Below are 14,924 nucleotides of genomic sequence, written 5' to 3' on the forward strand. Positions count from 1 at the left end.
TAGAGGACGATTATGTTACATCAAGAGCGAGCGAGACAAAAGAGCGGCAAGCAGCTTTCTAGTCTCGCACGGCTAATTTGTTAGTCAGTGACGGACTTCTGCCAATAGAAATTCAAATTATTTGATTTTTTATTAGATCTACATAATACTATTACCTATAGATTCTCCTAACAGCTATGAAAACTATATACGATTAAGCTCCAACTATCTTTACTTACAATCGAAGAGAAATATCTTAACACGAGAATGATTTTGAATCGTAACAAGTATAAAAAGGAAGACGAAAGCAGGTTTTCTGTAAAAAAATTTGAAAGTCGCTCGAATTTGTGTGCAACTGTATGTAGTACATGTGAAATCGTATTGTCATTTACTTTCATTCGGAAAACTTTACGCATCTATCGATAGCATTTTTACAAGCTTCCGTTAAAAAAAGAAAAATAACTATTTTGATTTTCGTTATAGGATAATTCATATCACAGGATATCTCATTTTGATAGCTTTTATAAACACATTCGAGGTATTGTAGATACAATAAGAACGTTTGCTATTAGACATGAGACTGACTGCGAGTTACCATTGTATTTATCGTAAAATAGTTGCGTAAGAATTTATCATACAAATCATCAAAAGTTTCATTCATTGCGATTATGCGCGTCCATATATTTAAAAAACGTATTATAAGCACAGAGTGTTGAATGTAATCTCTGAAATTAAATGTTATCTCGTGATTTATCAGTATTTTCATATCTCTTCGACTGCATTGGAATTTATATCGATGCTTAAGAAATACATATGCAATATGTATGCACATGTCGTTAAAATATTTTCTACTTCTACTCGCGTATTCCAATTGTTTTAAATATCCGAGTTTAACATTATATATTTCGCTCGTTATAAAACTTATAAATGTACGCGTTCGGATACTTTCGTATACTTATCTGTCTACTTACTCTTGTGTATCATTCAATTAAGTGTTACATTGAAACTGTTGATACACTACAAAAGTAGAAAATATCTATCGTCGTGTGTCTTCGTAAAAATATATCTATTCCTTGTACAAAAGTGAACGCATGTCGTATACGCATACTGAATACTTTTACAAGAAATTATTAAATAATCAATTTCTGTTTAAAGTTATGTCAACTCGAACGATACACAAAGATAAAACAAACTTTTAATAATAACATCATTTATCATACAATAGTAAGTAATAGAAAATATACAGTTATAATTTCTTAAAAAGTATCTTATTAGGAAATAAGATAATATATAAGAAATTCAAATGTAGCATAATTGCATATGATAATTGTATATAATATGTAGCATAATTCAGTTATAATATGAAAAAAAAACGCAATCATAATTTAGTAATGCATAATAATAAAATATAAGAAAGTTATGGATTTAAAACAATAATTGAACATTTATTTTCATTTCATAGATTTTCAATCACAGATGTTAATAAAATCGCAGTAAAGCTTATCGTGTGAAATACTCGCATAATAAAGTCATATAGAAATACAGCACTAAGCGTCATAATTTTTACATCCTGAAATTCGCAATCTTTATCAGAATTAAGTGTGTATTTGATAAAGTTGATCGATTTACGAGATATTTGTTTGATCAAACATGGAAAACGGTACTACAAACAAGAGAACGTTATTATAAACATTGTTATATATAATAAATAAATCGCATTGGTGTTACTGGAAATCTTACTCTTGCTATTTAGCTTACGTCCTTTTATTGTTACATGCTATATTTTTATTCACTGATTATTAACTATGCATCGTAACAAACAATTGAAAATTTTCCTAAAAAGGAAACGTCTTTCAGTAAAATTACTAAATATGGAAAGTTTACAATAGAAAAAATTTACGTCCAAATACAAAGATTTTGTTACCACAACAGAATGCTTAGTAAATGTATACTTTATTTGCAAAAGCTGATTTTCACATTATAAAGATTTAAATGAATAATACGACTGTACTGTAAAAGATAACTTAAAATATTTCAAACATTAAAATCATTCAACTTTTTAACACAAACCGATAATTTGCAAAAAACTACTCAACCTATAATTTGAACCGAGTTGCTAATAACTTATTATATTGGTTAATGCGACAGTAACTAATCAATTTAAAAAGTATCACAGATTTATCCTTAGATAAACTACGAACAAACATACGTATATCCGTTCGTAGAATTATTTTAACTAATATTATATAATATATAGACAAAAAACGACCTTACGAGGCAGTGATATTTAATTTCAGTTTCAAGCAAACTACATGATCGTATTTCAACGAACCAACCAAATGTTACGTTACCAATCAATGCTTTGTTTTATGTGTTTTCTATACGTACGTATGTGCATGTTCCTCTGATTAACAGATTAAAAACCAATGTATTTCCCGACGAAATGTACAATATACCGATAACGGAGTGAATAACTTCGATAGAAATATTCTGAAAACATTGCACCTAAGTATAACTATATTATTTATTTAAAATATTCGAAATCGAGCATTAAATAAAAAAAGAAAAGAAAAGAAGAAATCGAAAGACATATTAAATCTCTCATAAAAATTGTTACCAAGATATGGTAAACACGTTGGTAACCAGTTAGAATCTTCGTTTACAGAAGTACAAGCTCTTGGAAATGTGTGTATGTCTCTACACATCGAAGTCGACGAATCGATCAATATCGAATAACTTCGCATTAAAAGGATTGGTCATCAATCACTATTCTGCAACCGTAATTTACAGAACATAATAGGCAATCGTAATTTATACGGAGTACAATGTAAGAACAGAAAATAATGCTTTTCAGCAAACATTGACGAGCAATTTTATTGGTAATAAACGTCCTTCAGTATTGAAATTGAAAGAAGTTAAACGCAATTCTTACATAAGTAAGATGAAACTAGCAATAAAAGTCAGATAACTGATGTAACTATGTTTTAACTTAAAAAAAAAATATTAAATGTTTAAACGCTTGATAAATATTTGAGAGAATTAGAATAAAATCGTTGAAGTTCCATCGCTCATCGAGACATAAATCTAAATTTGGAACATTTATTGTAAACAATTACTAGAAATGTGAAATAAGTATTTGTAGAAATATACGTGTAAATCATATTTCGACACTGATTGGTAGGATTCAAGATCGACAACCTTTTATCGGAGAATAAATCAAGGAGAACGTGAAAGAATGCGATCGATAATGATATTTTAAAAAAGATTACTGAAAGTGGGTAATGTGAGAAAGAGGAGGAAAAAGATTATGTTAAATGAAACAGCTATTCTGATATTATTTGTCAATCGATGCAAATAGGAAAAGTAAAGAAAATGGGCAAGCGCGTTTCGCATAACTTAAGCGACATACAGAAGCAAAGACGAATAAAAATAGACAGGAAGGAGAAGAAGATTCAGAATAAATTGTTATTTTAAAGAAACAAGCAGAATATAAGAATAACATGAGAATATAGCATCGGAATTATTAAGATTTTATCTCATAATAAAGAGAGAGAGAGAGAAAATGCGTGGATGAATGTATAACAGAAAAATATATTTAAAAAAGTATAAGTATATGTCACGTAAAATTAATGATAAAAAAGGAGTAGTTGAGCAATAACTTAACTTGTGCTTTTATAATTTTGTAGGCTTTTATTCACGAAAATGATTAAGTATAATATTACAATGAAGTAGCGAAGTTAAAATAGTTGTTCAAACCACGGCCAAACTGTACACAAAACTCAAGACTCAAGACTAAAGACTAAAGACTACTCTGGTGGTCGAATGCTTACAGTTTTTATATGTTGCGTTGAGGGACAAGGGGAGGATCCTGATGGAAGGAAAGTGTAATGTTGGGCCATGTGCAAAGGTCAAGTTAAAACCTAACGGTTCGCTATCAGGTAGTATGGAATGGCGTGGATTTGGGTATGGTCGTTGTCACACTGACAGCGTTACTTTACCAAAGAGCTTCGAAGCCATGGGTCTATGGGTATTTATACAATTACGGAAAACTGACCTGTTTGTACCCCATTGCATCATCTGTGCAAGGCATGTTCCTAGGAAACTATGAGGTTGAGAGGCCCTTCAAATTGATTTAGTACTAAACAATACCCAATGGCTTCGAGGACTAAGAAAACTAAACTTTAGAAAAGATGTGGAGTTTTCTTTGAAGTGGGACACACTTCAACAGGAGTAACATTTTGCTTTAACTAATTTCGCCTTACATAATCGCTTTATATTCTAACATAACATAATGAGAATCGCTTTAATCGAAATTTTTTCATTGTTCCATGTATCCTTTACAAATACGTTCGTGTACCTACGTACACATCTACAACATCTGCGCACAATTATATTTACGCATAATCGTCTTTCATTAATATGATTTCTCGAGTGAGCTTATAAGCCCGACCTTGAATAATTATAATAATTTAAGAGACCGAACACAGACCGATTAATAAATATGTAATTAGAACCTGACGTTACGAATACAATATATGGAATTGCCATAGCGTAGAAAATTCAAAGGTGATCCTCCGACGAACGTCATAACCGGGTACGACAGGAAACTCGATAATTAAATATGAAAAGATGACTCACCGATCGATCTACCGAGAAAGGTGTACCTTCGTGTGCGCCAATTTTATCAGGAACGTACGTCCGCGATCCTTGATCGAAATGAGGAGAGGGTGCAATCAATGAATACATTTATACCGCGCACTCGAGGCAAATTTCCTGCGTAACAAACGAACCACCGTTTCCGGCGGAGAAACCGAGCCCCAGAAGAAAAAAGCGGATGCTGGTTTCGTTGATGTTTTTTAGCTGTCTATAAACGCGGTTTCACGGTACTTCTGGCCCGAATCCATCCGATAACGTTGCGCCGCCGCGCGATAACGATATGCGTTCTATCCAGTATTATCTAAAGTGCTTTCACGACGAGTTCGCTGCACTCGTTGACTCACCTATGCCACAAATGTTTTCGGCCTTTCCGAGTTCGTTTCTATGTATCTGGTATCGACACATCATACAACGTTATTCCAACGAATTCATATTTACTGTTTTGCAAGGAATTTCTTACACGTTGTTATTTCTTCCGTTTCGCATGTTCAAATATCAATCATATGTCAATTACATATGAATAAAATATAATGCATTATTCTGTGAACAAAATTACCTTTAACAAGCAAATACTAAATATGAATGTTTTCGTGTTTGTTACGTCATCATTCTCTTGATTTTGCAGAAGTTGAAATATTTTTTCATTCGCGAAGAATCGTTTCCCAGTTATCGATTTGAACGTTTCTCGTTACGCAAGGTCCCTGATTTTTCCTTTTAAAACAGCGCCCGACGGAATAGCTCAGGAACTGATCAACTTCAAAGCCATTTACCCATTTTGTCGATTTGACAATCTTGAAATTAGGAACAAAGGATATTTGCATTGTGCCGGGCTATCTTCAAAGCAATTTTATTAGGATTAAAATCCATGCTTCGAGGAAGCGTTTAAAAAACTCCGATTTTTACGGATACTTTTAACATTGAACACATCAACGTTCCCCTTCAAGCTTTCCTTTTATAAGGACATTTTATGAAACAAAATTATTAGAGTGGTATATATGAAATATCGTTTCTTTTTTTTTCCTTTTAAATAAAACTTTTACCGCGGGTAATTTCTTCAAGTCATATACTTAATCACAGTAATTCCGACATAATTTAATGCACTTTCCTTACGACTCACTAATTTCATTCTTTCAAATTTATGTATAAAAATTACCAATTCCAGAATTCAAAATTCTTGGAATCGAGCTGTTACAGCGTTTTCATCTAGTTCCTTTTAAAGTAATTTCGGCATTTAAAAAATCCTTCAGGTAAAATTTAACCTTCCACAAATGATACATTTACGCTTCCAGCAACTTTCATGGAATTTTTTCCAAAATTCATGCGAGAAGACTACAGGGAATTTTCTCATTAACACATTTTTTTAATAAGCTTCTTATATTTTACTAAATCTTTTTAACCTTCAATGCACATAATTTCTAGCAAATTTCTTCCTCTCTGACGTGGCTGATAATTGACAATAAGACAAAATTGAACGGATGATGTTATTAAATGCAAACCTCTGAATAACGTTAAATCTGATAAATTATTGGGATGGAAAGTTATACATATTGCACAGAATTTGCGCAAATCCACGAAAGTACGAGTGGGATCTTCATATTTTGCAATAAATTTTTTAAACAAATTTTCATATCTTACTATTCTATTGTCGGCACTGTTATGTTAGTCCTAAGTATGATCAAGAATACGACGACACTTTTCATTTTCAACAGATGCATACGCGTGTGTATGGTATTATTGATTTGGGTTCAAGAGAATCTATGATAGCAGCTAGGTAATATCTGCCATCGTACGAGCTAAAAATGTTATTAAAACGTCACTGTTGGTTGATCAACCGCATATTATTGATTAATTAATTTTATCCATCTGTTGATCTAAAGAGTAAGAAGATAGTCGTTAATTCATTTCTTCACCTTTTTAAAACAAAGCAAATTCAAATATAAAATATTCGTTAATTTAATTTTGCTTGGCACTTGTTTTCTATATTTAACTTTTACATTTTTATATTATTAAATTTCTATTACCTTATTTGTATATTACTAAGTACGATCTTTGTATGCAAGTAATTCTAATATCGTGTCTGATATAGCGTAGTTGCAAGACGATATGAATATTTATCTACACATAATCCGAACGTTCGATTTGGTACAAATTTAATAGAAACTATTACATGGTAGAGCACGCAGAGAGATAATGCGTGCGATGCCGATGAAAACCACAAAGTAATCTAAGATGACGTTCGCGCTTGTGGACGAAACGTTTAATGTAAATTGAAATATAAAATATGTATGCGCATTGAAAGTGTAAAAAGCCTTAACTGGTACTATAATTTTTTTTTATATAATTAACCTTCTGAAATTACACAGGGCGCTAAAGTATTCGTTCACGCCACTGTTTTTTCTGTCAAACACGTGTAACCAACTAAAGTGTCAGACTTTGTGCTTGATAATCATCGCACGTACATATACGTATTAGAAATTTCACGGTAGCGTCGTAAATCAAATCGTCCGACTTTCATTTCCGACTGTTTCGTGTGGCCACCGTGTTACGCCCAAGACCCTGGCGTCTCGATGATTCGGCAAATTTTATATTTCACATGCTAGGCCTACCATAACTAATTTGCCTATTCGTTAAACGTCAAAGACGTTAATTCGATATTACAATTAATTTAAACTCACATAAAGCTTAAAATTCATTTTTCTCTCCCAATTCCTTACTTCTACGCACGATATGAAACAAATTTATATATTCTGCTGTAAATCCTGCAAAAAATCACATTTCAATTCTACTATAAAAATCGAACGTAACTATTCAGTTGGAATTTATCACAAAAACAATTGCGCGAGTATTTATCCAGAGATAATAACAATGCTTAAATTGCAAATAGATCTGCAGAAACATTTCTCGCTGTCAGCTAAATAACGGTTACGAGGCTAATCGAAATGTAAATTATAAGGAGGGTATTATGTAAAGGCTTCGATTTGAACTTGTGAACTGAAACAACTTTAGATTCTTAAATGATTTGATAATATAAATGTAGGCGTCGGAATGTCGTCTACGCGAATGGACGAATTACGGGAAGTGCAGGATAAAAGTGTTCTTCGAATGATTTAAACGGCCAACCACGTATGAAACTGAAAGACGACAGTCTGGAAATAACCGTTCATATTGTGCAAACAGCGAATCGGCGATCGTCTACTACAGTGGAGAAATAATCGTCCGGATACACAATGCACGTTGCTTGTAACCTTGCACTTGTAACTTATAACAATGGTGTACATATACTAGAAGCATTCTCTTCCTCATTGCCGGTACTTTTCATCTTTCAATGACTACTGCTATATTTTTATCGTTTCCTTTCTCTCTTTCTTGTTTTTTCTCTAAGCAATCAAAACCTATGTATCTTTTTTTTTTTAATCTGATCCTATATATATTAAAATATCGTCACCTTTTTATAAATAACGTTGTAAAACGTTATTTCGTAGTAAAATAGTAGATTTGAAGATTACTTTTTTTTACAAAAATTTGCAAATCTGTAGAAGTAAAACTGACAACGGGTTTTACTTTTGCGATAACCGGAGCATAAAATGTGTAATGGATGGAAACTTGTGATATTGCGATTTTATAATTTATAAGAAACGTAATAAAATAACTGGATCATTGCTATATATTACGAATGAAATTTATCATCAGTCAGTTTATTATTTAAGTCTATATTCCAGATGTTTATGCTTCGTGCGAATGGAAACAGTAATAATAAAATTTAATTATTATTGCTCAGACTATAATATACCAGAGTAAAGATAATTCTAATCGAATGCAACACATGCGCGGTTTGTAACTCGCCGATCATATTCGACTAACTACTAAAATAACTTGCAACTGCGTACGATTGTTCCTTACTTAGCTTTTCTTTCGTGTTCACTATAAGTAGTGAAACAAATAAATGACGGAAAATGTAACGAACAATGTCAAAGTAAAAGTTCGCAAAGAAATTGTTGAAAGCAATAATGTCATCAGCATCATTTTAAATAGAGATCGAAACAGAGCTGTACTTACATATGTTATAAGCTATATACTAGCGCACGTATATTTTGAAATGTCAGATAACTCGATTGAAACGAAGCATGGTATCCTAATATAATCGATGAGAGCGAAACGAATAGGTATCGTGTGACATTAATCTAATTGCAAAACAAGTTAATTGATAAAATTAAATATATCGCGTTTCTAATCACATAACGTACTATAAATATACATTTATTACGATATAAACTAAATTTAATTTTATTTAAGTTAATTTAATTAAGATTTACCCAAACGACACAAGTCATTCATATATTTTGTATAAAAGGTTTCGTTAAACACAACAGTGCAACGAGATGAATTTCTAAATGGAAAATAAAAACATAGTCGGAATGTGCATATAGCAGCAGAAGAGAAATAAAATAAACTTGAAGCTTCCTGGAGATAGCGCTACTCTCCACGCGATGTGACTTTGAACCACGTGTGTTTCTACGAAAGTGCAAAACGAAGCAAAGCACTCAAGAGTCGTATTTAAGAACACGTTTTTGTAATAGTGCATTTCATGGCCATCGCGAATCGTTATTGTCGGTGATCGACAATTTTATTGCTTCAATTAAAAGATCAATTACGGAGAAAAAAATTATCGATATACGAATCGATCGATAAACGCATTTTTTCGCTGCACATAAACAAACAATATTGTTCGAAAAAATTTATAGGTAACAATGATAATATAGTCTTCGAGCGTTTTTTATTCAATTAGCAAAGTTTCAGTTCGATCTAATAATCATTTTTCGGAGCTATTAAGCGAGTAAGCTCGGTTAAGGTTATTTTCGATAACGGTATTCTTTAGCTTACGGAGGTTTTGTTATGATTCAATTCGACTTTAATGAATTGACGACATTTATAGGAAACAGTCAGGACAACAAGAAAGGCCAGGAAAGTGCGTTGCACTTTGAGCAGAGATAAACAAAGGAACTAAAGGCGCGATCGAGGCAGTTTGTATGTATGTAGTTGCGAATCGACGTACCTTTCGAAGTAACGAAAACGAGGAAAGTTACGATGGAGAAGTTGCTCCTTGCCAATAGGATTCCTCGTTGAGAGGACCGGATCGACTTTCACGATCCACGCGAAATTCTTTTCTGCTTGGTTTCTTGATGTTTTCTCTAACACTTTTCGTGTTACAGGTGTGTAATCGATCGTGTACGATCTGTACAGGGCCGTTTCCGCGGCTGTTTGAATTTCGAAATTCGAGACGCGCCAATTCTCGCAACACGAGGGCGAGAAAGAGGAAGAAACGACTAAGTAAGAAACCATCGACGCCTCTTATGGCGCAACGAAACGCTCTCACAGCAATCTGCTGGATAACTGACGAGCCGTATCGCGCTCGTTCCTCGCTACTCGAACTGCGACACCTGGCGCCCTGAACTTTGAAACACTTCTAATATCGAAACTGCTAAAACAAGTGATTCACCTGTCGCCAAAGTATCTGATGCATCACACTTTTACAAGAATTCTTTTATTGCCAGAATCCTTCGAAACTGTTCGTGTTATATATTTACCGAAAGCTGATTTTATTTCTCAAATATCGTGAAGCATATTAAACGCCCGCGTTCTGACTACTCTTTTACACAAATAAAATGAATTTGAATTTGTTGTGAAGAGTAAATTTAGCATATATCGAAACATATCGAAACATGTCGAAACATGCTTATAGAATTACACGTATTTCTTCTTTCTTTTTCCCCTTAAATAGGTTAAGAAATGTACATAATTTGTAACTTCAAAATATTTATTTCATGTAATATATTTTATCTTGAATTCAGAGAGAAGTTAAGATGCAATTAATCTAACGGGCATGTTTGAAAATATAATGGATAACTACAAATGACATTGCAGAACTTTGTAGGACTAGATGTTTTAACTTCTCACGGTATATTTTGCAGTAAAGGAGATGCTATATATCGATGACATAAGTTTGCACTTTGCTTTACGATGAATTATGTTACACGCTGTTATATAACTACACACGCACTGTAACATGAAAATTAAGTTATATGAACAACTTTGCAAGTAATTTGTGTAGATTGTTAAAAATTTCTTGTAAAAATGGAATTATTTTATCATTGTTAAAGAATAAATTTACTAATTGTCAGTAATTTCTATAGCATTTGCAAGCAAAATTACGGTCAGCACATCATAATTAGAAACACATAAATAAATGTGACAGCCAATTATACTTGAACATTATAATTTGCAAACATAATGTGTATCGAGAAACTTTTACGATTATATATTTTTAAAAATGAATTATTACTATGTTTTGTAGATTTAACAAAGGTTAAATTTAATTTAATGTTGAATTACCTTACAAAGGTTAACTTTGCTTGTTTTAACAGGACTAGAAAGTTTTCAATGAATTTCTTAAATCTAAAGATAAACTTTATATTTAATATCTCAATTTTCAAATAAATTACAGCAGATACTCGTTCATACTATACATATGCGCATAGTATGTATGTATGTATCTTCGAATATTTTTACTCCAAAACTATATTCATATTCTACTTTTGTATCTACTTTTCTTTCATATATTTTATATATATGTATCTAAATTATATTTGTATTATTATTTATATATGCAATTATTAATTATCAAACAATTTAATAACACTAATAAATAAATATCAGATGAAAATTTTAAAAAAGCAAAATAATTCATATAGTATGTTGTAGATGTCGACACCGTCGAGTATTTTCTTTAACGAAACCAGCAAATCACGTTCGAGAATTGAATAAGAAAGTTTGATCATAATGTTTATATCCTTTATTGGAGTATTGTTATTGACATTTTGGTAGTTATAAATTTTTTTTTTTTTTAATTCTTTATTTTATCTTATCGGTTCAATATTACGCGATATATATCTGTAAATGTCGCTTTGCGTTTCGGTGTAAGCCGTTAACAAAATCGGAAGCGTCGTTTTCCGTTTCTTTCACAGCTGATTCTACACTTGATGATGTTTGTTCGATTCAGTGAATCGATATTTGTACAAATAAAGTGGGACTTTATTTGTGTCATTAATTAAGCTACTAGAATTATATTTTTCGGCTTTATTAAGAAATTAAATAACCGAAATGGAGTCCGCGGGACAAAATCAAGTGCAAAATGCTTCCAATAATAACGATGGTTCTGAAAACAAGGGAAGGTGAGATTACATTACACGATATTTCTTTCAGTTACACATATTCAATTTTCATAATTTTATGATATTCTTGAGGTCATAATTTTACAATATATTTTCCATTATTTCCATATCTATATGTTGAATGGAATTTCTGATTAATAAATATAAACAAATCTTTGTCTTTTGTAATTTTGATTTTCTTGAAGTAATGAAACATTATTTTCTTGTAGTTGTTTGTTACTCAGATATGCTAGTCAAAATTCTTTGGATGAAAGTTCACAAAAACACATACCACGTGAAGGTGGAAAAGATAAACCACCATATAGAAATCATCATCATACAAATCGGGCATTTGATGTTATTAATGAAATGCGAAAGTAAGAAATATATACTGCTTATTTTATCGTATATGTATCGTATTACTATAATATAAAAGATATGTCATAAAAATCCAAAAAAGAGAAAATTACATCAGAGCCTCTTTTTGGATTATTTTTATCATCTATATAAAAAATAATATAATAATAATAATATACTAAAAATAATATAATTATTTATTAGGAAGAATTTATTATGCGACGTAATTTTGGTGGCAGACGGGGGCTTAGAAGTACCTGCACATAAAATGGTTCTGGCTGCTTGCAGCCCTTATTTTTATGCTATGTTTACAAGTTTTGAGGAACGAGATCAAGAAAGGATAACGTTACAAGGTGTAGATTATTCTGCACTTGAATTACTAGTAGATTATGTATATTCTGCAGAGGTTCATGTAACTGAAGATAATGTACAAGTATTATTACCAGCTGCAAATCTTTTGCAACTAACTGATGTTCGAGATGCTTGTTGTGATTTCTTACAAGCTCAGTTACATCCGTCAAATTGTTTAGGAATTCGTGCATTTGCTGACCTTCATGGTTGTCTAGAATTATTATCACATGCAGATAGCTACATTGAACAACATTTCTCGTAAGCACTAAAATATTGTTATTTCTACACAGCCAAAACATCTTTTTACTTTAACTATAAATATTCTATTACATATAGGGAAGTAGTGGATGGTGAAGAATTTTTAACATTAGCACCACAACAAGTAGCTAAATTAATTTGCAGTGACTGCTTAATGGTACCTTCTGAAGAAAAAGTGTATGAATGCGTAATATCATGGGTACATCATGATTTAGAAAAAAGACAAGCTGATTTAGCACAATTAATGGAACATGTACGCTTACCTTTATTATCTCAAGAATATTTAGTACAACGTGTAGAGGAAGAACCACTTCTTAAAGCAAATTTACAATGTAAGTGACAAAATATATGCCAAACATAAAGATGTGACAACTTTTATTGTCATAATTTAATGTAAGAGACTAAACTATATAGATTTTTCATTTTATTATAGGTAAAGATTTTTTGATCGAAGCTTTAAAGTATCACCTTCTTAAAGGAGAACAAAAATCATTGTTCAAAACTCCTCGTACAAAACCTAGACAACCTAAAGGTTTACCAAAAGTGTTATTAGTTGTAGGAGGACAAGCTCCAAAAGCAATTAGAAGTGTAGAATGTTATGATTTTAAAGAAGAAAAGTGGTACCAAGTCTCTGAGTTACCTACACGTCGTTGTAGAGCTGGTAAATAGCATTCCATATTTTGAATGAAACCAATGTATAATGATCCCTATAAATTATTATATAATGTTTAACATATAAGTTTATTTTCTATAAATTATTATATGAAGTTTAACATATAGGTTTATCCGTCCTTGGTGGCCGTGTATATGCTGTTGGAGGATTTAATGGATCTCTTAGAGTACGAACAGTAGACATTTATGATGCAGCTACAGACCAGTGGTCACCTTGCCCAGAAATGGAGGCAAGAAGATCAACGCTTGGTGTAGCAGTTCTTGGAAATTGCATATATGCTGTAAATAGTTTATATATTACATATATACAATGTTGTTAATTTTGTTTATCAATATTTCTTTGTTATTTTAAAATACTAGGTTGGTGGATTTGATGGATCAACTGGTCTTAATTCTGCTGAAGTTTATGATCCAAGAACACACGAATGGAGGTTAATTGCACCAATGTCAACACGTAGAAGTAGTGTTGGTGTGGGTGTTGTTAAGGGACTATTATATGCTGTAAGCTTATTAATAAAACTAAATCAATTAAATAATGAGACGATATAAAAATGATTGCAAATTACATTAAATACTTAAAATTGAAAATTATTAATTGTAGGTTGGTGGTTATGATGGGGTATCCAGACAATGTTTATCTAGTGTCGAATGTTACAATCCGGAAAAAGATCAATGGAAACCAGTGCCTGATATGTCGGCACGTCGCAGTGGTGCTGGTGTTGGTGTTTTAGATGGTATTTTATATGCTGTAGGAGGACATGATGGTCCACTGGTCAGGAAAAGTGTAGAAGCGTTCAACCCAGATACTAATCAATGGACTCCAGTTAGTGATATGGCTCTTTGTCGCAGAAATGCTGGTAAATACCTTTATTTTAGTTTAAGTTATGAGAATTGATGGAGATATCCTCACAAAGTATAAAATTCCAAAAATATATTAATACTCTTCGTTTTCTCTTATAAGGGAAAGTTATAAAGTTACAAAACTCTTTGTATTTTTTAAGATAAAACAAAATTCATAAGATAATATGGAGTCTGCTTTTATTTTTGAAAAAGAAATGTAAACATTTTGACGCATAGATATCTATATGACAAGTTAAATTCTTTTTTACAAAAGTATGGAAAATATTTGTGTTCTTTAGGTGTAGTTGCGCTAAATGGTCTTTTGTATGTGGTCGGTGGTGATGATGGATCATCCAGTCTGGCATCAGTAGAAGTATATTCTCCAAGAACGGATACTTGGACAACTCTTCCAACTTGCATGGGAATTGGTCGCAGTTATGCAGGAGTAGCAATAATCGATAAACCCATGCCGTCTACAACATCGATGTGAGGATTACAATCCGCTGGGCACATATTAGAGCAAAATACAGACCCGGGTGCCGAAACGTCGGATCAATCACGGGAAGCCGGGCCCAGCGGTATCCAAGTCCAGAATTCAGATCA

At 32.1% G+C, this 14,924-nt stretch overlaps 2 protein-coding genes across 5 annotated transcripts in view; one reads left to right on the plus strand and one right to left on the minus strand.

Moving 5' to 3' along the window:
* The window catches only part of LOC117230295 (dual 3',5'-cyclic-AMP and -GMP phosphodiesterase 11-like), a 141,352-nt gene extending 131,317 nt beyond the window's left edge, over positions 1-10,035 (minus strand). For 2 of the 4 annotated variants that reach the window (XM_033487580.1, XM_033487576.1), the window contains exon 1: positions 9,689-10,035. The gene's annotated coding sequence lies outside the window, so the exon portion shown is untranslated. The remainder of the gene's footprint in view (positions 1-9,688) is intronic. The other 2 variants (XM_033487581.1, XM_033487583.1) reach the window with 1 other exon arrangement.
* A 1,529-nt stretch (positions 10,036-11,564) lies between these two features.
* Positions 11,565-14,845, plus strand: LOC117230297 (ring canal kelch homolog). Its single transcript, XM_033487586.1, has 9 exons — positions 11,565-11,864; positions 12,074-12,220; positions 12,405-12,809; positions 12,888-13,141; positions 13,243-13,470; positions 13,590-13,762; positions 13,842-13,982; positions 14,083-14,338; positions 14,621-14,845. Exons 1-9 carry the CDS (start codon positions 11,794-11,796, stop codon positions 14,809-14,811), a joined length of 1,866 nt encoding a protein of 621 aa, XP_033343477.1. The 5' UTR covers positions 11,565-11,793; the 3' UTR covers positions 14,812-14,845.
* Positions 14,846-14,924: the final 79 nt, after the last annotated feature.

Source organism: Bombus vosnesenskii, unplaced genomic scaffold (assembly GCF_011952255.1).
Source record: "Bombus vosnesenskii isolate JDL3184/JDL3185 unplaced genomic scaffold, Bvos_JDL3184-5_v1.1 scf7180000013266, whole genome shotgun sequence".
Taxonomy (NCBI): domain Eukaryota; kingdom Metazoa; phylum Arthropoda; class Insecta; order Hymenoptera; family Apidae; genus Bombus; species Bombus vosnesenskii.

What these genes read in the sequence shown, in the direction of transcription:
- LOC117230297 (XM_033487586.1), top strand. Translation starts at nt 11,794, where the DNA reads ATGGAGTCCGCGGGACAAAATCAAGTGCAAAATGCTTCCAATAATAAC. An exon ending in GTTATTAATGAAATGCGAAA is followed by an intron (nt 12,221 to 12,404) that starts GTAAGAAATATA and finishes ATTATTTATTAG; the next exon opens with GAAGAATTTATTATGCGACG. An exon ending in TCTTTGTCGCAGAAATGCTG is followed by an intron (nt 14,339 to 14,620) that starts GTAAATACCTTT and finishes TGTGTTCTTTAG; the next exon opens with GTGTAGTTGCGCTAAATGGT.